At 51.9% G+C, this 25,916-nt stretch overlaps 1 protein-coding gene across 5 annotated transcripts in view; it reads right to left on the bottom strand.

Annotated features, from left to right (window-relative positions):
* The window catches only part of Akt2 (AKT serine/threonine kinase 2), a 51,483-nt gene extending 25,893 nt beyond the window's left edge, over positions 1 to 25,590 (bottom strand). For 2 of the 5 annotated variants that reach the window (XM_013125598.3, XM_005086555.4), the window contains exons 1-2: positions 19,948 to 20,087; positions 4,927 to 5,057 (exon numbers count right to left, since the gene is read on the bottom strand). In XM_013125598.3, the coding sequence (XP_012981052.1) occupies positions 4,927 to 4,972 (46 nt within the window). In that variant the 5' untranslated portion in view covers positions 4,973 to 5,057; positions 19,948 to 20,087. Of the gene's footprint in view, positions 1 to 4,926; positions 5,058 to 5,941; positions 6,092 to 7,979; positions 8,136 to 19,947; positions 20,088 to 25,495 lie in introns of those variants that run through there. The other 3 variants (XM_021223325.2, XM_040734389.1, XM_040734390.1) reach the window with 3 other exon arrangements.
* Between the last annotated feature and the right edge of the window lie 326 nt (positions 25,591 to 25,916).

A 25,916-nucleotide genomic window follows, 5' to 3' on the forward strand; every position in this document is an offset into this window, starting at 1 on the left:
AGCCTAAACTGAGAAGCTTCCATCAAGACGTGCTCCTCATTAACACAGATGTGGGCGGGCGGGCCCGCCCCGCTGCACCCAGGCAGGTGCTCAGGCTCAGCAAGCCATGGGAAGCAGGGTAGAAAGTAGCATTGCTCCCCGGCCCCGTCAGCTCCTGCCCTGACTTCCTTTCATGACGGACTGCAATTCTAAGCTGAAATAAATCCTTTCCTTCCTAAATTGCTCGTATGCGGCCTTTATCACAGCAACAGAAGTAAACTGAGGGCTGGAGACACGGCTCAGTGGCTAAGAGCACCTGCTACTCTTCCGAAGGATCCGAGTTCAGTTCCCAGCACCCACATCAGGTGGCTCACAAGCGTCTGTAACTCCAGCTCCTGAGGATCTGATGCCTCCAAGGGCACCTGCACTCATGTGAACACTGCCTCCATATAACTAATAATAAAAAAAAACAAAAGATTGTTAAAAAGAAAGAAGGGAAGCAAACTAAGGCAAATTCCACTGAGTGGGAGCTGTGGAGCTGGCTCGCCAGGTTAAGCGCTTGCCACACAATGGGGACCAGCGTGTGCCTGTCTCCAGCACGCACATGAAAGCCCAGCATGTAGGCTGTGCCTGTAATTCCTATAACCCTGGGGCAGAGACAGAAGCCTCCTAGAGCTTGCTGGCTAGCCAACCACCTGGCCTAAGTTTTATTTATTTATGTTTATTATTTCACTATGAATTTAGTATCCAAGATATATAAACAACGCTTACAATTCAGTAAGAGAGCAACGAGCTCATGTTTTAAAAGAGGTCAAGGACCTGGACAGCTATTGCACCAAAGATAAACCAAGCATAGCCAGGTGGTGGTGGCGCACGCCTTTAATCCCAGCACTCAAGAGGCAAAGGCACGCTGATCTCTGGGAGTTCAAGGCCAGCCTGGTCTACAGAGTGAGTTCCAGGACAATCAGGACTACACAGAGAAACACTGCCTTGGAAAAAAAAAAGAAGAAGATAGAACAAGCAAATTAAGAATCTCCATCCACATTTTTGGCACTGAGAAAATGCAAACTGGAACAATGATAAAGCAAAACAAACAAAAATCTAGGGGTGGCCGCCAAGGATTACAGCATTTAAGAGATAAATGCAGGAAATCAGGAGTTCAAAGTCATACTGGACTAAGTGAGAGTGTCTCAAAAAAGGACTGTTCTGATTGATATCAACTACCAAAAGAAAGAGCTTCCAATAGTTCGGTGGTAGTGGTGGTGCACACCTTTAATCTCAGCACTCTGGAGACAGAGGCAGGCGGATCTCTGTGAGTTCGAGCTGAGCCTGGTCTACAGAGTGAGTTCCAGGACAGGTTCAACGCTACACAAAGAACCCTGTATGGGAAAGAAAAAAAAAAAAAACAAGGGAAAGAACTCCAATGTATATTCAAAGGATGTTTTTTTAAAATGTCCTGTACCCATACACTTATTAGAAGGGGCTGGAGAGATGGCTCGGTGGTTAAAAGTGCTTCCCACTGTTCACTGTTGCAGAGGACCCAGATAGGTTCCTAGCACCCACACTGGTCAGCTCACCATCTCCTGTAAGTGCAGCTCTGCAGAATCTGATATCCTCTTCTGGCCTCTATGGGAACCACACGAGCACACACACACACACACACACACACACACACACACACACACACACACAAATAGAAAACACATCTTTAAAAAGAAGGAATGAAACGTTGCTATAAGGTATAATCCAGATAACCATTCTGCCAACGAGAAGCTGAGTCACGAAGGCCACGTAGTGTATGACCCAGCGTTGTGACGTCTCTAGTCAGGGAAGTCCATAAAGATGGAAGTGCTGGTGCTAGCAGGTGCTGAGAAGAGGAGGTGGAGGCCGGCACTCAGTGGGTTCAAGGCTTTCCTGTGGGTGATGAAGTATCTGGGAACTTCAGAGACGTTCCCGAACACCAAGAGTGTACTAAAGGTCACTCGACTACGCAAGTTAGAAAGGTTTATTTTACCCTGTCTCATAAAACCAAAAAAAAAAAAAAAATAGAAAGGTTTATTTCATACTATGGAAATTTCATCACGACTGAGAAAAAGAAAAACGTTGGAAAAACTCAAGCTTAGAGCACTTGCTTAGCATGCACAAGACAAACCCAGTGATCCTGTGTTCTTGTTGTTGCTGCAACACGAACCCTTTAAAAAACAAACAGCAACAACAAAATAGCCTAAGAAGCAGCAGCTACAGCTTGGGTGGGACACAGGACGCTGCAGACTGTCCTGCTGTGTCTTTATCTGGACCCTGGCACGGGTGAGCTAATGACCCAGCTCTCATCTGTGGTGTCGCATACTCTAGCATCGAGAAGCCTACAGGGAAAGGAAAAAAGCAGCTCACAGTCTCATCCTCAGTGTAACGAGAAAACTGAGCCAGACAGGATCACTTGTGCGCAAGAATCACAGGACTGGTCTTCCGGGATGGCTGGCACTGGGATCCAGAACTCAGTACCAACTACTACACTGTTCCCCGCCAGCAGGGGAGACAGACTGCTCCACTGCCAGTGGTGGTGGCGGCTAAAGCCAAGTCACAGGTAGGATCTGATGGCAGTCAAACATCAGTCAGCCATACCCTCAGACCCTGCTGAGCAAGGAAGGGGCAGCCACATGCAGGCCAGGCCTTAAGCCCAGGCAAGTTTGTTAGCACAGGACCATGGTCCCTTCTTAGCCTCTGGCAATCACTTTTGCTGCTACTCTGCCCTCAGAGGGCATCCCGACAGACTGGGAGTAAACCAGTGCAATGATTATTTTAGCCTGCAGGAGTGGGAACGGGTTGTTAGCACAGATGCCCAGGTATCAGGAGGCAGCAGAGCCCTCTTTCTGCCAGCCACTACTCAGGTGACCAAGGAGTGTATGTGTGCACATGCATTGTGTAGTCAAGGCAGGAGACCCAGACAAAAGACAAGGACAGGCCAGCAGCCGATTCAACTCAGCCCTTACCACACAAACAGCATAAGGACCTGAAAGGAGCCAGAGCCAAGACTTGTTTTGTCAGCCAAGTCTGGGCTAGAGACAAACCCCCCACCATTCAAAGGTTCTCTGGCCACCTCCCCATTCCTAACCCTTAATTCAGCGAGTGTAAGGAAACTGCAGCCGAGGGACAGGAGTCCGACAGCCTGGCACACCCCAGCACAACTGCCATTACATACAACACCAATCATTCATTCAGCAGCTGTTTGCTGAGCACCTACTGTATGTCCAACATTTCTTGAGGCAATCAAGACAGCACGCAAATGGACCACGTGAAAATCCTGCCTAAAGGGGGTTGACATCAGATGCCTGGATTGCTAACTCATCTTACAGACTCAGAACCAAGCATAGTAGCACACATCTGTAATCCCAGTTCTAGGGAGGATGAGACAAGGGGATAACTGTAACGCTGACATCGGCCTGGGATACCAAAAAACAAAAACAACTAAAAAAAAACATAAAAGACTCAAGACAGGTGGTGCAGCACGGCCACATCAAACGGAAGTGGCAGGGCCAAGGTGCCAAGAATGCCACCTGCCGTGAGGGCAGCAGGAAAGGGGGTTTCCTCTGCTGCCGTGCTGGCCCTAAGGAGCAGTCCGCTCCTTGTGACTGCTGGTGTCTGTGGCCAGGGATGGCAGGATAGGTTCTCGTCAGCCATCTGTCATTCAAACGTGCGCCTCTTACTCCCCTCGGGATGCCTCGATTGTCCTGCTACCCATAAGCTGCTGCCTGTGAGCCATGGGCCTCCCTGCTCCTCCAGGAAGCCACCACCACGCACCAGATGCAGCATGGCTCCCCACTGGATAACCTCCCCTAGGATGTCACGTGTCACCACAAAGATGGGATCGCTGACTGTGTCTCTGAGATCTAGAACAGCTCCCTGCCAGCACATAGGAGCCATTCTCTGAGTGAAGCCCTGAGTGAACTGAAGTGTCTGTGGACAGCTTCTTCCGGCCTGGCACCCTTCCTGCCCAGGAGAAGGTCCCTGAAGGCCAGCAGTGACAAAGCCAACTCTCAGCACACGCCGCTTCCTTATCTGCCTCCTGGTGTCACATGCCCTCTGTTGCAGGCACAGGGGACCCTGAGTTCTCAAGGTCTAGTCTCTTCTCTATCCATGACCTCTGCGACCTCAGCTTAGGTCCTGCCAGGCTCTCAGTGCCCGGGCTTCCTGTCCCCGGCAGAGGACTGTGGCTGGTGGGGCTGGTGAGTCCGCCCTGCCCAGCTCCCGTCCCTCTCGCTCTGCCCCAGCTACAGAGTTCCTAGAAACACCATGCACACGCAGGTCTCTGTCTCTGTCCTTTCTGCCCTCCAGGGGACACCTTTTCCAAGCCATTTTTGTGTCTCCAGTACCGGGCACCTCTTTCTCCAGGCTCTGTTCACTGTCTCTGATCAGCCCCGTGACCTCTCGTTGACATGGCACTTTTTTTTTTTTTTTTTTTTTTTTTTTTGGTTTTTCGAGACAGGGTTTCTCTGTGGCTTTGGAGGCTGTCCTGGAACTACTCTGTAGACCAGGCTGGTCTCGAACTCATAGAGATCCGCCTGCCTCTGCCTCCCGAGTGCTGGGATTAAAGGCGTGCGCCACCAACGCCCGGCCCAACATAGCACTTCTTACACACTGTGTATTAACTGTGTTACCACTCCCCGTGGAACATGACCTCCACAAGGTTCCAGAACCTTACAATCAATGACTATTAGATAAACAAACAGTGACTATCACTTGAGTTTTGCGTGGCTACCCCTCTCTAAGCCTCAGTTTCTTCATCTGTAAGATGGGGATATGAATGAGATCGCCAACAAAGATGCCCAACCTGAAGCCTTATCTGGGCTCATTCAGAGTGTCCAGCTGGGCCAGAGTAACTGTTCCTTGAGCTAGAGTACCAGGATGCAAGAGGGAGACGCAATCTGGTAAGTGAAAGTGAGCTCTTACCACGCTTGTGGAGCCAACCTTCTTTGATGACAGACACCTCATTCATGGTGGCAGCATTAACACGCTGTCACCTAGCTTGGGACAGCTCAGGGCAGCAGGACATGCAGGAAGCACCTCGGACACAGGACAGTCTGCAAGAGAGAAGAGATGAGCTGTGAGGGTGGGAGCCCACCCTGGGCTCTGAGGCCTCTGGCTCTGTAGCTGGCCAGGCAGTAGGTAGAGCCAGGAGCCAGGGAGCCAGCAGAGTTCTTCCCTTGGGGCCCAGTCCTGAGGAGGAACATGGGTCCCAAAAGAGCTGAATGTACACAGGCTCTGCACCAAAGCTCTTCCCTAAGCCGGGCAGTGGTGGCGCATGCCTTTAATCCCAGCACTTAGGAGGCAGAGGCAGGTGGATCTCTGAGTTCAAGGCCAGCCTGGTCTACAGAGTGAGTTCTAGGACAGTCTAGGGAAAAAAAAGGCAAACAAATAAGAACAAAAATAACAAAAAGCAAAGCTCTTCCCTTCACACAGGAAAAGAACAAGGTAGCTGGAGCCCCACCCCTGCCTCACCCCAACGCCCCAGCGCTGAGGTAACCCAGGATGAATCAGACAGCCCTGGGCACCCAGGGTGTGCTCAAAGTCACCAGCATCTGCCTGCCCCCAAGACAGAGAGACTCATGCACACACTCATGTCTTTCCAAATCAACCTGCCACCTTAAGCAAACGAAGCACTGCTTCTCCCAAGTACAGGGAGGTCCGTGGCATGCCAGCTTCCGTTTCCTCCCAGGTCCCGCCAGACAATGAGGAAAACACAAGGTGCAGAAGCTCTAGCACTTGAGGGAGCCTACTGCTCACACACTGGCCTACGGGCCAGTCCGGGGTCTGACCAAGGTCCCGGTCCCTTCTCCAAGACATCTGCATCTGTCCTCAGGGACTAACAGCCAACAGACTCAGGGACGCCGAGGCTGCTGCTGAGTCTCAGGTTCCCTGAGCAGAGGGGAGGACTAATGTGGGCAGCCACCAACTGGGCCCTTACCTGGAAGCCGGGGCCTGGACAGGGGCCATAGAGCCCAAGTGCCTTGTGCCTGCCTCTCCCAGCCCAGGGTTATTTGCGGACAGCAGGTCAGGAGCTACAGAAGCCCCGGGAGAAGTGGCAGCTGGCTCTAGGGACACCATGGGCATCAGCTTTCTCTCGTGCCCCAGGGGAGCTGGTGGGCTGGACCCAGTGCTGCCTGGCATGTGATGGTGGCAGGCTGCCCAGGCCCTGGGCAGAAGGGAGGGAGAGAAGCAGGAAGGAGCGAAGGGGGGCAAGGTGGCCAAGACGGGGAGGACGGGCAAGTGTGAGGTCACAGGCCACGAAGGCAATGAAGGAGCATGTGGCCGGGACAGTAACAAGGGCACCCATCCCCACATGCAGACCCCAAACACACAGAGCACAGGGGTCAGCCCTAAGTATCCCACCACTGCCAGCCTGCCAGCCTTCCCACCTCCTCCCAACGCTGGCTGCCAGGACCCTAGTCCACATCCTCCTGGAGTCTTACCCCCTGCCCCAACCCAGTAGCCAAACGGACCCTCAAAATCAGCCCATCTTAAGTCAAGCACGGTGGCCATGCACGCCTTTAACTCAGCACTCGGGAGGCAGAGGCAGAAGCAGGGGATCTCTGTGAGTGCAAGGCCAGCCTGGTCTGCAGACTGAGATCCACAAGAATTAAAGATTCTGTCCTTCCTTAGTCCCCATATCCTTGGTAACGACGCGCAGGTCCTCAGCGTGGCCCACAAGGCTGGCGTGCCTCACTGTCTCATTCCAGCAGCTGTCTGCTCGTCCACCCTGTGCCCCTCCCTGCCCAGGCTGGGGCCTCGCTGCCCCGCTTCCCTCTGCTCAGAGCTCTCCCATTTCCCTCAGTCTCGCTCCCAACCGTCCATCTACATGTGGCCTTGTCCTTCCATGTCAAACCCTTCGCAGCTCCCCGGTGTGTTTAGGAAACAGAGCAAAGTCCTCCCTCCAGCAAAGGGGCTACGTGAGTGGTTCCTGAACCAAGACAGCAAGGGTGCGCACCATCATGACAGGGACTGCTCGGGCGTCCAATCCCCTGCTGACACTTCTGGATACTCTCCCTGCTTGTGACTTCAGCGACACAGTGCACTCTCAGGTCTGTCTCCACAGGTGCCCTGGGTGCAGCTCTACACCCTTGGGCGACTCCCCACCCCGGTGCACTAACACTGCTGAGGTGGCCAGTCTGGCCCCGCCACTGCTAAGCAATGAATGAGCTGATTCTCACCAACTGCCGAGCTGCAGAAACCCCTAACTGGGACCACACCCCCAATCTTCAGGAGTATGTCCTAGGCACCAGACACCGGAGAACATCACTTAGACTGTGATGGGCCGCACAAAACATTCTCAGGAGAGAGGACAGAGGACACACACGTACCCCGCAGAACAACGTCAGGGGTGGAGAGGCACTGAGGAGGAGAATAGGAGGAACAGCAGGAACGGGGCCGGGGAGCTGCTGCCCAGGGCGCCTGTGAGCAAATCCTCAAGCAACCGCAGCAGTCAAGAGAGCGGCCCAGGGACAGAGAATGGAAACGCTCTAGGGCAGGAGCAGGGAGCAGGGGAAGCCAGAGAGACTGCTCAGGACCTAGGGTCAAGGGCCCAAAACCAAAAAATCAAACTGTCCCCAGCTATGGGTCAGTCATGATACTTCCTACTGAGTTGGGGTGGAGAACTAAGAGCCCAAAGCAACGTCACCTCCTGAAGCCCCTGAGACCCAGGAACAGCAGCACTAAAGCACCTAGTGTGAGCAGAGGGCCTGGAGCCTAATAGATAGCAGCAGCATTAAAGCACCTAGTGTGAGCAGAGGGCCTGGGGCCTAGTGGATAGTCCTCCCCACAGTTGCTGCTGTTCAAAGCTTCATGAAGGCAACCAGGTGTGGCCAAGAAGGCTCAGGGTTTCAGAGTCTGAGAGCCACTGCCAACCTGGTGGCCTTGGGCAGGGCCCTGGAGCTCCCAATACTCTACTAGAGGGGCTGTCCCATGCCCAAGGGAGGACAGAGGCTCAGCGAAAGGAAGCCATTTACCTTAGCTCTCCCAGTTGAGTGGCAGGGGCCCTGGCCACAGCTCCACACACCAGAGCTACTTTTTATAGTCCCATTTCAGCAACTAAGAAGTCAGCAGCAGCTCAGGCAAGAGCAGGGGGGGGAGGAAAATCGGAAGATCCCCTGCGTCCTGCCTGGCTCCAGCTGTCCTCCCACTAAGGGTGGCGCCTCAGCCGAGGTGTCTGTGACGCAGTCCTGCGGTGATGAAATTCCAGGCAGCACAGCCAAGGGGATGGCCTGCTCACTGAGGAGCTGCAGGCTGAGGACACTCAGAAGGGGACCAGAGAGCTGCCTGTGGAACTCAAGAGCACGTGGAGACCTGTCCTGACTACCCTTCTGCATCATACACCAGCAGGGAGTCCTTGTATGGCTCCATCACCCACTAGCTTCGGCTTCCCAGAATGCCACATTTGAGTGTGCTGACGGCTAGGGCTGGGATTGCAGCTGGTGACTAAACACAAGCCACCTGGGAGGCCAGATGAAAAGAACAAGGATCCCCCACAGGAAAGGGTGCCTAAACGAGAGACACACAAATCTCAATAGTTATGAAGAGATACAGAGACTAATTAATACCATGGCAAAAGCTCACAACGCTACATGTAGCCATTGGGAAAACAAACTATCAGTATAATTGAAATTCAACATATGGCTATCCACACACGGGAAACACCCTTCCTGCAGCGTATGTTCCTTTGAGCACAAGGACACTTGCTACATCATCGACTTTTATCAAAGTGCTCGTGTAGAGAGGACCAGCTGACAGCAGCTACTGAGAACAGGTTTCCCGGTCCTCAATTCTCACAAGCAGCCACTGCCTATCAACGGCAGGTGCTTGTCTCTGACTCTTCTTTCTGAGCGGCTCTTCTAGGAGGTAAAGTCTGGATTGGTGGCGGGTGACAGGCTTTGGAACAAAATGGGGTGAGAGCTTTCACTGCCACTGTCAGCAGGACTCTGAAATGTCACTCGTCAGTGCAGTCCATCTGGGAGTCTGGCAGAGAAACCGGCCACTGAGGGGGGGAGGCCACGGTCAACTGAGAGTGAACCCAACTTGTTTGAGCTGTTTCTAGCTTTGCTCTATGTATGTTTGCTTCATAGATCTTTTCCTTCCAGAAATGGAAATTCAACCTAGGTAAACTCTCTACAATGAGCCATACCCCCAACCCTCTTTTTGACTCTTGAAGGCACGATCTCAAGTTACCTATGCGGGTCTAGAACTTACTCTGTAGCTCAAAGGGATTTGAATTTGCAATCCACTTGGCTCTGCCTCTTGAGACCTGGGATTATAGGTCTGTGGAATGACAGTCATTCCAGATTTTTATCAAGCACACACCATGAGCCCGATGTGACAAGGCTGGGGGCGCAGTGTAACTGCTACAGGCAAGGGTTCCTGCTTTTCCCGTGCTGAGGTCAGGGTCTGGGAGGCTTCTCAAAGTGGTTTGAGCAAAGCCCAGCCCTGCTGACTTCCCCTCCCCCAGGGAGCAGGTACTGGGGCCACGGAGTTGTTCCCGGGTCTCAGAAGTCACTGGAATGGAGGGTCTAAGGGGGATGGTGCAAGCTCACAGGAGGTTGGGCGCGGGTGGAAGGGCTCTGGCTTCCGTAATCACACATCTCAAAGAGGAGAGCAGCTGTGGGCAGTGCTGGGTCTATGTGGGTCTCACAGCCCGCTAAGTCTCAGGAACCTTTCTTTACTGAGCTTAACTGGTTCGCTAGGCTCCCCAGGTAGGACAAGGCAGGCCCTGTTCTGCTCCTCTGCCCATGACCTGCAGGTCCTTGGTGTCAAGTAGTAATCACTGCTCACATCTGAACCCAGAGCTGTGATATTCGGCTTCTAAGGGGACCTTGGTTTGAATACCACTGAGGACAGTATATGAGCTGGACAGCGGGAAATACGTCTTAAAGACAATTTTGTGTGTGCACATTCATATGTGTGATTGTGTGCAGGCATACGTGCACACTGTATGTGGCGGCCAGAGGACAGCCTTGGGTCCACCTTCAGGCACTGTCTACCTTTCTCTTGAGACACTTTCTCCCTGGACCAGAGTTCACTGAGCACAGTGAGCTCCAAAGCCCGGTTTTCACAGGTCTGGGGATTGAGTTCAGGTTATTTTTACCAACTGAACCATACGCCCAGCCCTCAAAGACAACTTAAAATAATGTTCCTGGGTGTTTGCTATATAAGATTAGTCTATGGTACCTATGCACTCAGCAGCGTTTGGTTTTTTGAAACAGGGCCTTACACTGTAGGCCAGACTGGGCTCCAATTCCCTATGTAGTCAGACTGGCCCCAAAGCTCAGAGTTCTCCTGCCTTAGCCGTCCAGTGCTGGGGTTACAGGTGTGTGCGACTGTGCTTGGCTCTTCCCGTGCTGGGGTTACAGGTGTGTGCGACTGTGCTTGGCTCTTCCGGTGCTGGGGTTACAGGTGTGAGCAACTGTGCTTGGCTCTTCAACAGAATAAATCTCACCAGTTGTAGTCAGAGCCCCTTGGGGGCCACCTCTCCTCATCTCTCCTCGCTGCCTAGGGCTGACGTACATGTGACCTCACTGCTATGGACAAGGGACAGCAGAGTTGGGACTGACGCCGAGGTCCTAGGTTTTGAGTCCTCCTCACCATGGCCAGGCCATCCTGGAGGGGACCTGGGGCAAGCACCTTTCTGGGGACATGGAAGACTCCTGCTTTGACAGCTCAGGGACCCAAGCTGGGCTCTTCCACGCCATATCAGCTCCCAAGCCAGAGTTCTTCTGTGTGGCAATTTTCTGTGATAGAGTGTGGAGACGGCACTCTCTCAAAGGCAGTGAAGCCGAGAGGGTAAAGCAGGGACGTGGGGCATATGGAGGGGGGGGGGGTTGCTGGATTCCATCCCAGCACGAGGAGGAGGAGGCGGAGGAGGAGAAAGACTGCTACACAGTGTTCCCACATGACTTTAAGACAAGGTCTCCCAGGGTTAGATGGTCCAAACCGGCCTGAGCACCTTAATTTGCGAAGGCTTTTTAGAAAAGGGGTGCAGGTCAGTATGGATCTCCTGCCCTGAGCCTCAGAGCCTGAGAAGGCAGGTGCTTGGGTGTCACATGCACAGAAAGGATCGGGAAAGCGGTGCCCACAGTTCCAGGTGCAGGCCTCAGGCGGCCTCAGGATGCAAACTCAACACTTCCCGCAGCGGCAGCTGCAGGGTCAGCTGTTCCCATATTCCCTCTAGTGGGCGGAGACACTGGGTATTTCTGAACGTGTACATTTTTACCTACTGCACCTCCTCAGTGAGACGGTGGCATTTACAACTCTCTTCTTCCCCACACGCCCCCGCCACCCCATCTGTCCCTGCAGTAGGTAGGGTTGAAGGCGGGATGGAAGGTGTGGGCAGCTGCTAGAGACTGGGACAAGAATAAGCCCAGAGCAGACTCCCCGTCTTCTCAGCCGCCTCCCTCAGCACACACCTTCCCCTCACAGCACCCCCAGAAACCACGTCAAACATTCCCGTCTGCCTAGCCCTGCGCTCCTAACAAGCCAGGGGCACCAGCTGCACTCAGGGCTTCTCCAGGCACAGCTGACAGGACACGGGGCCTCTGCTAGGCACACACGGAACATACCCAAGGCCTTGCAGAGGCTGTCGGAGACCCCCTGCCTCAGCCCTTCCTCTGAACTGCAGCCTTGCAGAAAACGCATGCATCCTCCCCTCTCTGGGTCTCCTGAAGAGTCCGCTGGCAGCAGGGGCTCTGCACACACTGTCTGCCCTACACTCTATGGAAACTCCCTGAAGGCCTCCTCCCCCGTCAAGGGCACTTGACACTCACAGCGCAGCCTGCCTCTCCCCTCACAAAATGGACCTCTACTAGCCTCTGGTAATGTAGTCTCTTCTGCTGACCCAGGAACCGCACAAGGCAGGGACAGAGCCTGCCCTGGTCCCCACTGTTTCCAGCCCTAAGCCTTACCCATGGCAGGGCCAGCCCTAGAACTTTAGTTAATTCCAAGAAGACTAACAACTGGAACCACAGATTTTGGGTACTAGACCCCCAAGGAAAGGCAAAACCAAACACTCCACGTTCCCTGGATCCCGGGTCCCGTGTCAGCACTGGCACCAAGGATGCATCTGTGCCCAGAAGCCGTGCTGTGGGAGGAGAGGGCGAAGCGAGGAAGAAAAACTACCCAGCAATTCAAGGAGTCCGGTATCCAGGAGGAAGGCGGCATACAGACACCAAGGAGGTGTCACAGGGAGGCTCATGCAGACGCTAACATGGGAGCAAAACTGTGAGCCAGGCCAGCCACATGGAAAGCTGGGAGAGGAGCGTCCCTGGCAGGGCCTGCGGCGAGAAAAGAACCATGAACCGGCCTGGCGCCTCTGAAGGCTTTGGTTCCCCGGGAAAAAGGGCGACATGTGGCCTAAAACAGGCAGGGTGAGGCAGGGACTGCCGGTGGACCAGTCTGCCTCTCGCACAGCGACACAGGCTGTCACAGCCTCCCTTCCCACTGGTCCACACTCACACCATGTGCCTCACGCGGGGCCCCCAGGAGCCATGCCTCATAGACAGAAGCAGAGATGGGAAGAATTTAGAGTACCCAACCGCTAGACAGCTAAGATGCATGCTCTCGAAGAGGCTGGGCTGCTGCCATCCGGCCCCTAAGCCTGCAATTCTGTCGCCTCTGCTCCCAAGAGACAGAGACCCCCTCCCACACACTCACTCACTCACGCAGGCCTCTAACTGGCGAAGAGCTTCATCGGTACCCTCCCCCCATTCTGAAGCAGGGCCCGTGTTCAGAGGGTACCCAGGAGCAAACAGCCAGGGCCCTGCTTACCATCACAGCTATTTGGAGAGGGTTCCCAAAGTTCCCACAAGCTAACATGAGTCCTGATGGGTAAATGGTACCACCTTCCCCATTCTGCAGATAAGCAGGCTGAGGCCAGAGCCTAATCTGGGAACACAGACCGCACTGGACCACTGCAGGAAACATTCATCTGTCCCTAAAGTAGAACCAACCAACCCAACTTTTGCATTGGCAGAACTGGACACTGAGCACCTAATATTGCTAGAGAACGAAGAACCACATTTTCCTTTTTATTTAACTGCAATCACTTAAGAGTGCAAACGGAGCCCATGGCGAGCACCTATCATGCTGCAGAGGCATCTCCCTCTGCCTGAGACAGCATCAAGGCCAACTAGAAGGCCCACCCATGGCCATCCCACCCAGGAAACAGGCATGCTAGGTTAGGTGTCAGGCCTCAGTGACCACCAGAATCCTGCTGCACCCCTTCCAGAGGGATGCTAGGGTCCTCTGGACATCTGCTCCCTCTGACAGGATTGAGAATGTACTTATGTTAACGGAGAAGATAATTTTATAGGCAGGGTTTGATAGCCCTCAGGAGATCAAAGCAGGGGCATCTCTGTGAGTTCAAGGCCAGTTTGGTCTACTCAGGGAGATTCAGGCTAGCCAGGGCTACAGAGTGAGCCCCTGTCCTGAGAGAGGCAGAGACTGAGAGACAAACAGAAGATAATTTTTTAACACCTGCGTTGCCATAGCAATTCACTGAGGCACGCTGAGGGCACAGCTGAGCATGTGACGAGCTTGGGAAGATGGCGGCCTTTACACAAAGGCAAACTCTGAAATTCAAGACCGTCCTGATCCCCAGCTAAGGGCCAGGGAAGTAGTATTAACAAAGTGACTAGGGTTGGGAGGGAATCATAAAGATGATTCACAGCAGGCCTGTAATAAGGGTTTTGTTTTTTTGTTTTGTTTTTCGAGACAGGGTTTCTCTGTGCAGCCCTGGCTGTCTTGGAACTTGCTCTGTAGACTAGGCTGGTCTTGAACTCACAGAGATCTGCCTGCCTCTGCCTCCTCAGTGCTGGGATTAAAGGCATGCACTGACACCACCTGGCTAAATTTTTGAAAATAAATTACAAACTAAATGAAAATTCATAGCTGAAGAACAGAGGCTAGCCCAGGCCCCACTCCAAGGCCTCTGGATATTAGCTTGATGGCCCTAGGAGAGCCCACCTAGAAAGCACACCATGGCTGCGTGCCCTTGCCCTCCCATCCCCCAGGCCACTGCCCCAACCCAGCCTCTCCTCATACAGGCACCCACCTGCTTCCGGGCCTTCTGAGGGCATGAAGACATGACTCCTCACTCCCAAGTTCCTGCTGCCTGTCCTTGACCACTCCCTCGGCTCCAGCCCCTCTAGACAACTCTGCTTACCCTCCCGACCTTGCCCAGCCACCCCTCCTGACTTCTCGGTACAGCTGCCTGCTCTCCTCGGGAGCTGCCCAAGCACTGCTCCCTTCTTAGGCCACTCACGGGCCCCTCTGCTTAGACTGGGTGCTATCCCGGGCAACCAGAACCACACACGACACAGAAAGGACTCGATAAAAATTTACTGACAGGGAATATAAAAATGACCCAACCAGGAATCATAATGCCCATCTTTTATTCCCAGCACTCAGAAGGCAGAGCCCGGTCTACATATTGAGTTCCAGGCCTGCCAGGGCTATAAAATAAGATCCTGTCTCAAATAAATAAACACAAGAAAACAAAAACAAAAAATAGCCTTTTTTATTGTTTCTGCCAGGTATGATGGTATACATCTGTAATACCAAAATTCAGAAGACACAGAGGGACAGGTCCACCCACAAAAGTTCATTACCAGCCAGGGCTACACAGGGAACTCTTGTCTCAGAACAAACCAACCAACCACACGCAGAGTCCAGCACGATGGTATATGGCTGTATTCTCAGCATGGGGAGACTGGGACAGGAGGAGGATGGGGAGTTGCAGGTCAGCCTGGGCTACATAGCAAGATCCCGTCTCAAAAAACAGCACTTTCTCTACGAGCACAGGGCCTGAGCGCGAGTCCCCAGCCTCCACGGGCAGAAGAAGGGCTCAGCAGTTAAGAGCATTAGCTGCTCTTGCAAAGGACTCACACAGCAGCTCACAAACATCTGTTGCTCCAGTTCCAAGGGACCGGACCCTCTTCCTGGCCTCTGAGGCACACACACACACACACACACACACACACACACACGGTACAACACAGACATACCCCGGGCGGTAGAGACAAGAGGATCCCCAGCGCTCGCTGGCCAGTCGGCCTAGATGGAAACAGCAAGCTCCAGGTTCAGTGAGAGACCCTGTCTGAAGGCAGTAAGACAGCAAACTACAGAAGACCTGACACAGGCACGCTCACCCGTGAACTCAAGTGGACGCACCACACACCACCAAAACAAGCAAAGCACGCTATGTATCGTTGTGTGCCTCAGTAGCCCACCTACTACCTGCAGGCAAGAGCCCTTCCCATGCCCCAGGATGCCAGGCATGGGCTCAGTGCTAATGCACAGGGCGCGCACAGGAGCTCAGTGTGAGTTGGCAGCATAGTGCATCAGGCCCTATGCTCCCCAAACTCCCAAAACTCTGAGCCCGCTCCTCCAAAGCACAAGCACAGCCTGCCCACCCCACAGGCCTTCTCTGCTCTCGGGTGCCGCGAACCACAGCAGCAACGGCTCCATCAATCAAGCACGTTCTCAACAGGCTGTGCTTTCTTATACATTAGCGTCCTGGAGCCTCCCACGACCCCGCAGGACATGTCCACCTTTACCTGAACAAACTGCACCTCAGAGAACGAACCCGGGTGCAACCTCAGAATGCTAAACGAGAAGCTCTCTCTCCATCAGCCACCCCAGGTCCAACACTAGCAGAGAATGAGGAGCCCAAGGAAGGTGTGGGGAGAAAACAGTGGTGGCAGCAGCCACAGCACATTCGGGAAGGCCATGAGGTGGCAAATGGAGAAAGGCTTGGATTTCTGACCTCACCCTCAGAAACAACATCTGTAGCTGGGCTTCCCGGCCAGGGCAGCCAGACTCCAGGAACTTGCCGAAGGGACCTCTGACACGGAGCCTCTGCTTCCACAGCCCCCCCAGAGCAGAGGCCCTGCTGTGGGTGCCGAGCTGGCAGCGGGTCCTGCCCCAAAGGGCCAGGCTGCGATCCCACCCTGCAGTCCTCCCTCCCTCTTGGTCCTGCTCCTAGGCTGTTTCCCCCGGCTGGGCCTCGCGCTGCTTGGCTGGCTGTCCAGAGAGTCTGCCACGGAACCACCCTACCATGCAGCCTGGAGGCCTGGTGCAGACAGCCTTCTGCACAGAGCTCCGGGAAGCTGGAGAGGCCCACAGCAGGGCAGGTGTGAGTTCTCCAGAAGCCTCACTGAGATGGCTCACTGAAGAAGCCTCTTCCCACCCCTTATCCCTGGGGTCTGTGTAGACCCCCAAGAGGTCCACGCTGCTCTCTCCAGCTCAAACCTTGGAAAACACACACCGGGGCTGCTGCCTACGGTACCAAGTCTTAGGAACGAGGCTCGTGGGCTGGACCACAAGACACCCCACAGTGTCACTAAGCACCTTTGTGCTGGGGACCCTGGAGCCAAACCATACAAACAGCATCTGACCCACTCTCGCTTGAGGATCTAACACAGCTTTCGGGGCCATGAGGGACAGCCAGAGCCAACTGCTCCCATCCTCACGGATTTCACCCAGGGCCTGTCACAACTCCATCATGATACTCTAGGCTGAGGTCGCATGTCAGTCTTACTAAGGAAAGCCCTCCTTGACCACCTCATTTAAACAAATAGTATCATCACCCTCCTGTCCCTGACCTCCGCTTAACCTGTTACGCTGTCACACTGTCAGCTGTCCCCATTTTCACTAGAAGGTAAGGCCCAAGACCTTTCCCTCCAACTTCGGAGCCAAGTGGAGAAGCAGTGGGCAGACTGTGGAAAGACCTTCCTGTCGGCGTCACAGCCACTCACGCCGATGCTGGGCAACAGCAGCTGGGTAGGCTGGCTGGAGGTGCACGGACAAGTCAGCCCGTTGAGTCCCACATCAATCCCTAAAGTACCAGCCGTGACCCTGAGGAACACAGTGTGAAACCACAGAGAAGGGAGGCGGCCAGTGGGTCTCACCAAGGCAGTTGTGAAGCAGTTGTTCTGAGGGGGAAGTGGGAGTGGGAAACAGGGCCCAGCCCCAGGCAGAAGCTTGCAAACCTCCAAGGCCAAAGTCACCACCCGACTGAGTACAATCCTCAGATTCCCAACCCCTTCCCAGGCGGAGGAAGCAGCACACACCCCATGCCCTGGCCACCCGCGCTCTCTCCCTGTGGTGGATCCATACACCTAACCAAACTCAGCCTCCCACACCTCCACACTCCGTCCCCGCTGCTCCCTGACTGCCCTCTCCTCCACGCTTGTCCCGCATGCCCTAGCTCACAGGCCTGCCCTGCCACTCCATCTGAAGAAGCTCCCATCCATCGCCTCACTCAAATTCACTAGCCAGCAGCTAACCCACTCCTGCCCGCCCCACTGGTCTCTTTCAGTTCCAAAAAGGACTTTTGTTTTGTAGACAGGGTCTTACTATGTAGCCCAGGCTACCCTGGAATATACTATGTAGATCAGGCTGTCCTGGACTCCAGAGATCCACCAGCATCCCACAGAATAGGGACTTGTCAGTACCCCAGGATCTCCCCCTATGTAACACCCTGCCCGCCCCCGCCCTTCCCACCATGCCATGGCTGTGGTAGGGATTCAGCAAAAGCACAAAGGTAAATACCCCAACCTGGAACTCTGGAAAAGATCCAGAACCTGTGCCGTGGAAAGGCAGTAACTACGTGAGAAGAGGCAGGGGCCGCATTTCTTAGCTTACGTGGCTACGCCCTGCCTTCCTGATGCCCTCTGACAAGCTTCCACAAACTGGCTAGGGCCCTCGGAGCCCTAGCAGCAGTAACATGAAGTACAATTTGCTAGGCCACACTGAGCCCAGACCTGTCTGTCTATCACTGTGTCCAAAGAGGCAGCAGTGTCATGGCTTCCCTGTTGCCATCTGGTGATGGGCCACTGGGAATGGTGGCCCGGGTGATTCAGCTCCTCAGTTAAAAAGGAGAGCATGACAACAGGGTCTGCTACTCTACCACGCAAGGGCATCCTACACAGAGTGTGGCACGCTGACTGCGCCCAGTGAAGTCAGCCGTCAATCATGGTCAGTACTTCCATTGCTCTGTTAACTCTGCCAGGAAGAGCTTCTAAAGCTACCGAGAGAGGACCAGATACACACATCCCTGGTGGAGAAAAACCCTGGAGTACCCACTGCCCCAAACCACAGCCGGACCTTTCTCTCTGGGAACCGTGACACATGGGAGCCAGTCAGTATAGACACCAAGGCTGTAGAGCAACGGCTACCGTCTGCTCCCTTGCCCCTAACACCAGCCTGGTCAGCTAGGTCAATCAGGAACTGCAGCCAATCCTCCAGGAAATCTAGACCTAGGACAAAGGTTATAGGGCAAACCAAGGTCACAGCCTGACACTGACCACGCCACACCACACTTCTGCGGTTCCCTGCTTAGGGACTGCAAAGAGAAACTAATCTGTAGGGAACCTAATGATCCCAAGCAATGATCCCAAGCAACGTAAAGTGGCCTTCCACCCTAGGTGAGACCCAGCTGGGTGACGCGCGCTCCCCTCCAAGTCCCCTTGGCCTCTGAGGAGAGGAACAGCTGGGAAAACAGCACTCAACCTCACCACGACCAACTGTTATCACTCAACTAGTAGGAGCATAAACAGGGCCCGAGGTTGGGCTGGTTACAGGGAGGCACAAGCAGCCACGTGGCCAGGGATGGAGAAACGTTGTGGTCTGGGCTGGAATAGGACCCTTCACATCCATGCCAGAACAGCAGACAGTACCTGAACTCTTTCTCTTTTTTTTTTTGGTTTTTACGAGACAGGATTTCTCTGTATTGTTTTGGAGGCTGTCGGTCCAGCCCGGCCTCGAACTCACAGAGATCCGCCTGCCTCTGCCTCCCGAGTGCTGGGATTAAAGACGTGCCCCACCACCGCCCCGCCAGTACCTGAACTCTTAACTGTGTCTCTGGGAAGAGGAGAGTAGATAAGCTGGAAAGCAGCCAAACCCGAACCTTATATTCTCCCAGCAGAGGCTTGAAACCGGGCCCTGAAAGGTCTCCAAATGAGAGAAATAGGGCCGTCCCCAGTGTCCCTCAAAACAAACCTTCCTCCCAAAAGGTGACAAGCGGGTCCAGAGGCACAGCTCCTTAAATCCAAACCCGATAGCCCCTCCCTTTCCTAACAGGGAGCCAGACAAGAGATCAGAAAACTTCAGTGACTTCTAAGACACATCTCCACCCCCGGAAGGAAAGAACTTGCCAAAGGATGGCCCACACACCTTAAAGAGAAATAATCTGGGAGGGGTTCTGGCGTGGAGAGCGGACAACCCCGTGATACTGGGCACCCTAGTAACGCTCCCGTTCTCCCCAAAGTCATTAAGAAGTTCAATAAAAGCTGAGCCGAGTGTAAACGTCCACCCCCCTGCACATTACAGGAAGCAGAAAGCACTAACCCACTAGGCATCACACCCCCAAAAGTACGCCCCCCAACACTCATCCAGGTCCCCCGCACCCTGGGCCTCAAATATGATAAACAGCGCAGCCCTCCCTCCTCCTGACACTAAGGACGGCTGTCTCGTGCCTACGTGGTACTACCCTGACGGCCGGGGCCGCCCCTGCTACACACTCCTCTCCAGAAGCTCCCAGCCCTCCCTCTACGAGCCCTACAGGACCGGCTCCCAAAGCACCCGAGCGGCACGGCCCTCTACACTTGACAGCCTACGCCGCCCCAAAGCAGGCCGGCGGGCGCTGTCTCCCCCGACGGCCCTGGACCCCCCCTGGGCCGCGCGCGCTCAGCGAGCTCCCCCGCCGCCGCCGCGGTGGTTCGGACCGCCGCCCCCGCCCCGTCCCTCCGAGCTGATCCCCGGAGCCCCGGAGCAGCCGCCCCCACTCGGATGCGGAAGGGGGGAAGCCTGCAGGTCCGTGGTCCCCGCCCGGCGGGCCCCGGTGGTACGGCCCAGCGCGGCCCCGCGGGGGGCCAGGACGCGACCATCGCGGAGGGGAGGGCACTTGGGGACGGGCGCTGGCGCTCTCACCTGTCACCGGCGGCCGCCCAGCCTCTCCGGCGGGGCTCTACCCCCACCCATCGCCACGCTGCGCTCGCTCCCGCTCCGAAAGTTAGCTGGCGGCGGCGGCGGCGGCGACGCCTTCTCGGAGTCAGGCCCAACGGCTCGCGCGGCCCGGCCCCCCGCCCCCTCCCCCCAGCCCCCGCTCGCCGCCCCCTCCCACCCGCTGGCCGGAAATACCGCCTTTTCCAGCCACAAACAGGAAGTGACGTAAGAAAACCGAGGGAATGGCTTCAGAAAACATCAGACCGCAAGCGCAGGGACCAGAAGGGGGCGGGCTCAGAGCGGCGCGCGCCTGCGCACATCTTAAGCAAGGCCCCGTCCAGGGTTCCGGCGGAGGAGGGTGCTGCGCACGCGCAGTAGTATGCCAACGTTGGCTTTCCCCGAAGGCCCAAAGTGATTGTTTCCCGGCAGCCCAAGGGCCGTATTTGCATAGGCTTTGATCTCCCTTCGCTCTGGTGTTCCTGGTGCCTAGACCCGCGCTCTCTGCCTGTGGGTCACCGTGACCCTGTCACAGGGGTCGCCTGAGACCGGCGGGGAAACAGCATTCGCAACTGTCTGACAGGTCGCAGCATCAGAACGGCTGAGAACCACTGCCCACTCTCCTTATTTATTTACTCATTTGCCGTTTTTGAGCCAGGGTTTCTCCGTAGCTCGGGAGGCTGCTCTGTACGCCAGGCCGGCCTCGAACTCACGGAGATGCCCCTGCCTCTGCCCCTGCAGTACTGGGATTAAAGGTGAGCGCCACCGGCTGCTTCCTAGTCTTGGTTAAAGAGGCGCAGTACTGGAGTGCGTTAGGGTTGAGCCCAAAGTGGGGTGTGGTGGTGACGGGTCTGTTACCGCATCCACGAGGGAGGCTGAGGCACGGTCACCGCCACGAGTACCAGGCCTTGTCTCAAGAAAAATAAAAAATAAAAAGTCGCGCTCAAGCTCTGAATCACATGACCCACCCCGCATTAGAAGGTTCTCTTCTGTGACTATGAGCAGGCTATCTTCAAAACTGAAACGATCTTGGGCTATCTTAGGAAAACAGTTCTTATGGAACTGTATGTCCGAAATATTAATGCACCTAATATATACCCAAAATAAATGTGAGATTCATAATTGCTCACACGGAATAACTCGAGTCCATGTAGGACTAATAAAATCACCCAAATAACCTACCGCAATTAATGAGCTTAAAATGTAAATATATTGTTATAATTTCTACATAGATTACACATATGGCTAAAGACATTAAAAAAAAATCATCGTTGTAACTCAACTATAGAAACACCAATGGCCAACATTTGTAAGAAACATCCATTAATAAAAATTATTACTTTTTTTTTTTTTTTTTTTTGGTTTTTCGAGACAGGGTTTCTCTGTGGCTTTGGAGGCTGTCCTAGAACTCACTCTGTAGACCAGGCTGGCCTCGAACTCACAGAGATCCGCCTGCCTCTGCCTCCCGAGTGCTGGGATTAAAGGCGTGCGCCACCAACGCCCGGCCCCATTACTAAAAATTATTAACCACTGGAAAAAAAACAAAAATATTAAGCATGCATTCATTGATTTACCAGCCTCATCTAACATTTTATCTTGATGAAACTTTGGTTCCTAATTGGCATATGTTTAGTAATTCAAATCCCAACAGGTCTTTTCCTAGCCATACGTTACACACCAGACACAACCACAGCATTTGCATCAGTCTCACATGTCTGCAGAGACGTAAACTATGGCTGATTAATCCGTTACTTATACAGAGCCGCAACATTCTTCATTTGCTTATTCCTCCACATAGGTCGAGGGGTTTACTGTGGCTCATAGACTAGACACTTGAAACATCGGAATTATCCTTCTATTTGCAGTAATGGCAACAGCGTTTATAGGGTCCGTACTTCCAAGGGGTCAAATATCACTCTGAGGAGCCACAGTTATTACCAGTCCCCTACTGACCGTCCCTTCCGTCGGCACAACCTCAGCAGAATGAATGTGAGGAGGATTCTCAGCAGACAACGCCACCCTAACTTGATTCTTTGCATTTCACCTTATTTTACCATTCGTTATTACTGCCCCACCTGTAGTCCACTTTTTATTTCTTCACAAAATAGGATCGAATAATCCATCAGGCCTAAATTCAGACTCAGACAACATTCCCTTATTTCACCCATATTATACAACTAAAGACCTCCTTGAAGTTTTTCTCCTCTTAATTGCTCTCATAATTTTAGTATTGTTTTCCCCAGATATTCTTGGAGACCCAGATAATTATATTCCTGCAAATCCACTAATCCCCCCCCGCGCACACATTAAACCAGAATGGTATTTCCTATTTGCTTATGCTATCCTATGATCTAGCCCAATAAATGAGGAGGTGCACTAGCCTAATCCTCTGTTTTAATCCCAGCCCTTTACCTATCCTTCACACATCAAAACACCGTCTGTACTCGTCCATCCATTCACCCAAGCAATGTACTGAATCCCAGTAGCTGATCTACTTCTATTAACTAGAATCAGAGGGCAACCTGTAGAAGACCCATTTATTATTACTGGCCAACTAGCTTCCATCACCTACTTTGCTACTATTGTTATTTTTATGCCAATCGCAAGTATAATTGAAGACGGCATCCTAAAATTTACCTAAAACATCCTGATAGTATAAAAATTACTCAGGCCTTGTAAACCAAAAATGAAGAAATTATCTTCTCAGGATATCAAGAAGCAAGGTTTATCCTCCACCATCAGTACCCAAAGCAGATATTGCTTTGGTGGGATTTGGGGGGGGGTGTTGAGACAGGATTTCTCTGTGGCTTTGGAGGCTGTCCTGGAACTCGCTCTTGTAGACCAGGCTGGTCTCGAACTCACAGAGTTCTGCCTCTGCCTCCTGAGTGCTGGGACTAAAGGAGTGTGCCACCAACACCTGGCTGATATTCTAATTAAACTACTTCTTGTACATAAATTTAGTTCATGATACATATATGTATATCCTACATTACATTATTTACCCCTAGCATATAAGCATGTAATGTATAATTAATGAACTAAGACATAATATATCACCATAATATATAACACCACGACTATTATAGACGTAGAATAAGTCAATGCTATCTAAACATAACCTCATCTTTGTTACAACCCTTCCCCGTGTGGTCTATCTATCTACCATCCTCTGTGAGACCAGCAACCCGCCCACATCTGCCCCTCTTCTCGCTCTGCACCCATTTAACTTGGGGGTGGCAAATGTGAAACTTTAGCAGACATCTGGTTTTTACTTCAGGGCCATAGAATGTTTTATCATCCATACGTTCGCCTTAGATAAGACATCTTGATGGTATGGACCTAATCAGCCCATGCCCAACATGACTGTGATCTCGAGCATTTGGTATTTTTTAATTTTTGGTATGCTGTGACCATAGCCATTAAGGCATGAAGGTCAGCTTATTCCTGTAGCTGGACTTCTCTGTTCAAGTGTCATTTATCCTCATAGGATATCATCAAACACATATATCAGTGTTTGTTAGACATACAACTTAAATTAATACTAGTTTTGTAACGTCAAGCCCCTTCCCCCCACCTTGGTATTTGCTACTCTCTGACAAACCCCAAAAGCAGAGATTTCAACTACCAAGCCTCCCCACCATTTTAGTAATTCACCAAATGTAACTTAAATTTCAGTATCTGTAAAATTTTAATGTAAAAATCTGACATTTTGTTAATACCTTTATAAGCCAAAATTCATAAGCAGGATTTCAGTATTAATTTTTTAACCATTCATGTAGCTTAACAGTAAAGCAAAACATTGAAAATGCTTAGATGGATTTTAATCCCATAAACACAAAAGGTTTGGTCCTGGCCTTGTAACTAATTAGAGAAGAAGTACACATGCAAAACTCCCTAAACCAGGGTCAATGACCTAGAGTTTTACTAAAACTCTAAGAAGAGGGTATCAAGTACATACTAATAGCCAAAGACACCTTACCTAGCCATGCATCCACGAGACTCAGCTGTGATAAAAATTAAGCAATAAAGGAAAGTTTGACTAAGTTATACCTCACTAAGGGTTGGTAAATTTCATGCCAGCTACCCAAATTAATTATTCTTGGCGTAAAATGTGTTTTCAAAACTAAATCAATAGAGCCGGGCATTGGTCACGCATGCCTTTAATCCCAGCATTTGGGAGGCAGAGGCAGGCAGATCTCTGTGAGTTCGAGGCCAGCCTGGTCTACAGTGCAAGTTCTAGGACAGTCTCCAAAACAAAACAGAGAAACCCTGTCTCGAAAAACCAAACCAAACCAACAAACAAACAAACAAACAAAAAAAACCCTAAATCAATAGAATTAAAACCCAACTAATATGTGAAAATTCATTGTTGGACCTAAACTCAATAAACGAAAGTAATTCTAGTATTATCAATACACAACAGCTAAGATCCATACTGGGATTAGACACCCCACTAAGCGTAGGTTTAAACCTAAATAATTAAATAACAAAACTATTTGCCTTTGAACTACTGGCCACAGCTTAAAACTCAAAGGACTTGGCAGTTCTTTACAGCCACCTAGAAGAGCCTGATCTGTAATCGATAAACCACATTATACCTCCCCACCCCTGGCTGATTCACCTTAAGAAGGAATAAAAGTAAGCAAGAGAATGCCCGTAAAAACGGTAGGTCAAGTTGTAGCCTATGAGGTGGGAAGCAATGGGCTACATTGTCTTACTAAACATAAATGCTACCCCTTATGAAACCTAAAGGACAAAGGAGGATTTAGTGGTAAATTAAGAATAGAGAGCTTAACTGAATAGAGCAATGAAGCACATATACACTGCCCGCCACCTTCCTTAAATTAGGTAAAGGTTATCTTACACATAGTACCAACCAACAAGCCTACAAGGGAAGCATACTGGAAAGTGTGCTTGGATTACTCACAGCGTAGCTTAAATTATATAAAGCATCTGGTCTACACCCAGAAGACTCCACGACCAATGGACACTATGAACTAACTCTAGCTCTACACCCTAAAAATTAAAGTATTTAAACACATAAATAAAAACATTTAAACCAAAAGAACCATTGGTGAATGAAACTTTTTTTTAAAGATTTACTTATGTATTATGAATACAACATCCTGCCTCCATGTATGCCTGCACACCATGAGGGCACCAGATCTCATTTTGGATGGTTGGAGCCACCATGTGGTTGCTAGGAATTGAACTCAGGACCTCTGGAAGAGCAGTCAGTGCTCTTAACCTCTGAGCCATCTCCCCAGCCCTGAATGAAACTTTTCTAAGGAGCTACAGAGACAGTGCTGCACAGGAAAAACAAAAGACATGTTAAAATTACAAAAAAAAGTAAAGATTAAACCTTGTATCGCCTGTAAAATGAACAAACTAGAAACCCTCTAACTAAGATAACTTTAGCTAGAAACCCCGAAACCAAATGAGCTACCTGAAAGCACTTTTATGAATTATAAGAGGAAGATTACCATACACAGGATAGGGGTGCCGTATGTTATTTTATTAGGGAGAAATCACTTACATGAGAAACTGAGAACCCAAGGTCAGCACTCCGCTGCTCTCCAAGACCTGACCAGAACCCCAAGGGAGGGCGAGTGCCCCTGTCCTCAGCCCTTTATTCCACACACCTGTACGCACCTGTAGCCATGCCCAAAACGGGCGTGGTCAGCAGCACAGGTGCCCACGTCTCTCCCTACAATGAATAAACCTGCCTATGTAGCAAAATAGTGGGGAGACTTCTAGTAGAGGTGAAAAGCCTAAGGAGCTTGGGAACAGTTGGTTACCCAACAAATAACTTCAGTTTAAGCTTACCAAAAAGAAATTATAATCTAAATGTAAACTTAAAATACAGCCTAAAGAGAGACAGCTCTTTAGGGACAGAAATAACCTCAAATAGTGAATAAATTATAAAAATAATAACCATAAAGAAAGCGTTCAAACCC

The sequence above is a fragment of the Mesocricetus auratus genome, unplaced genomic scaffold (genome assembly GCF_017639785.1).
Source record: "Mesocricetus auratus isolate SY011 unplaced genomic scaffold, BCM_Maur_2.0 Super-Scaffold_100038, whole genome shotgun sequence".
NCBI classification, from domain to species: Eukaryota; Metazoa; Chordata; class Mammalia; order Rodentia; family Cricetidae; genus Mesocricetus; species Mesocricetus auratus.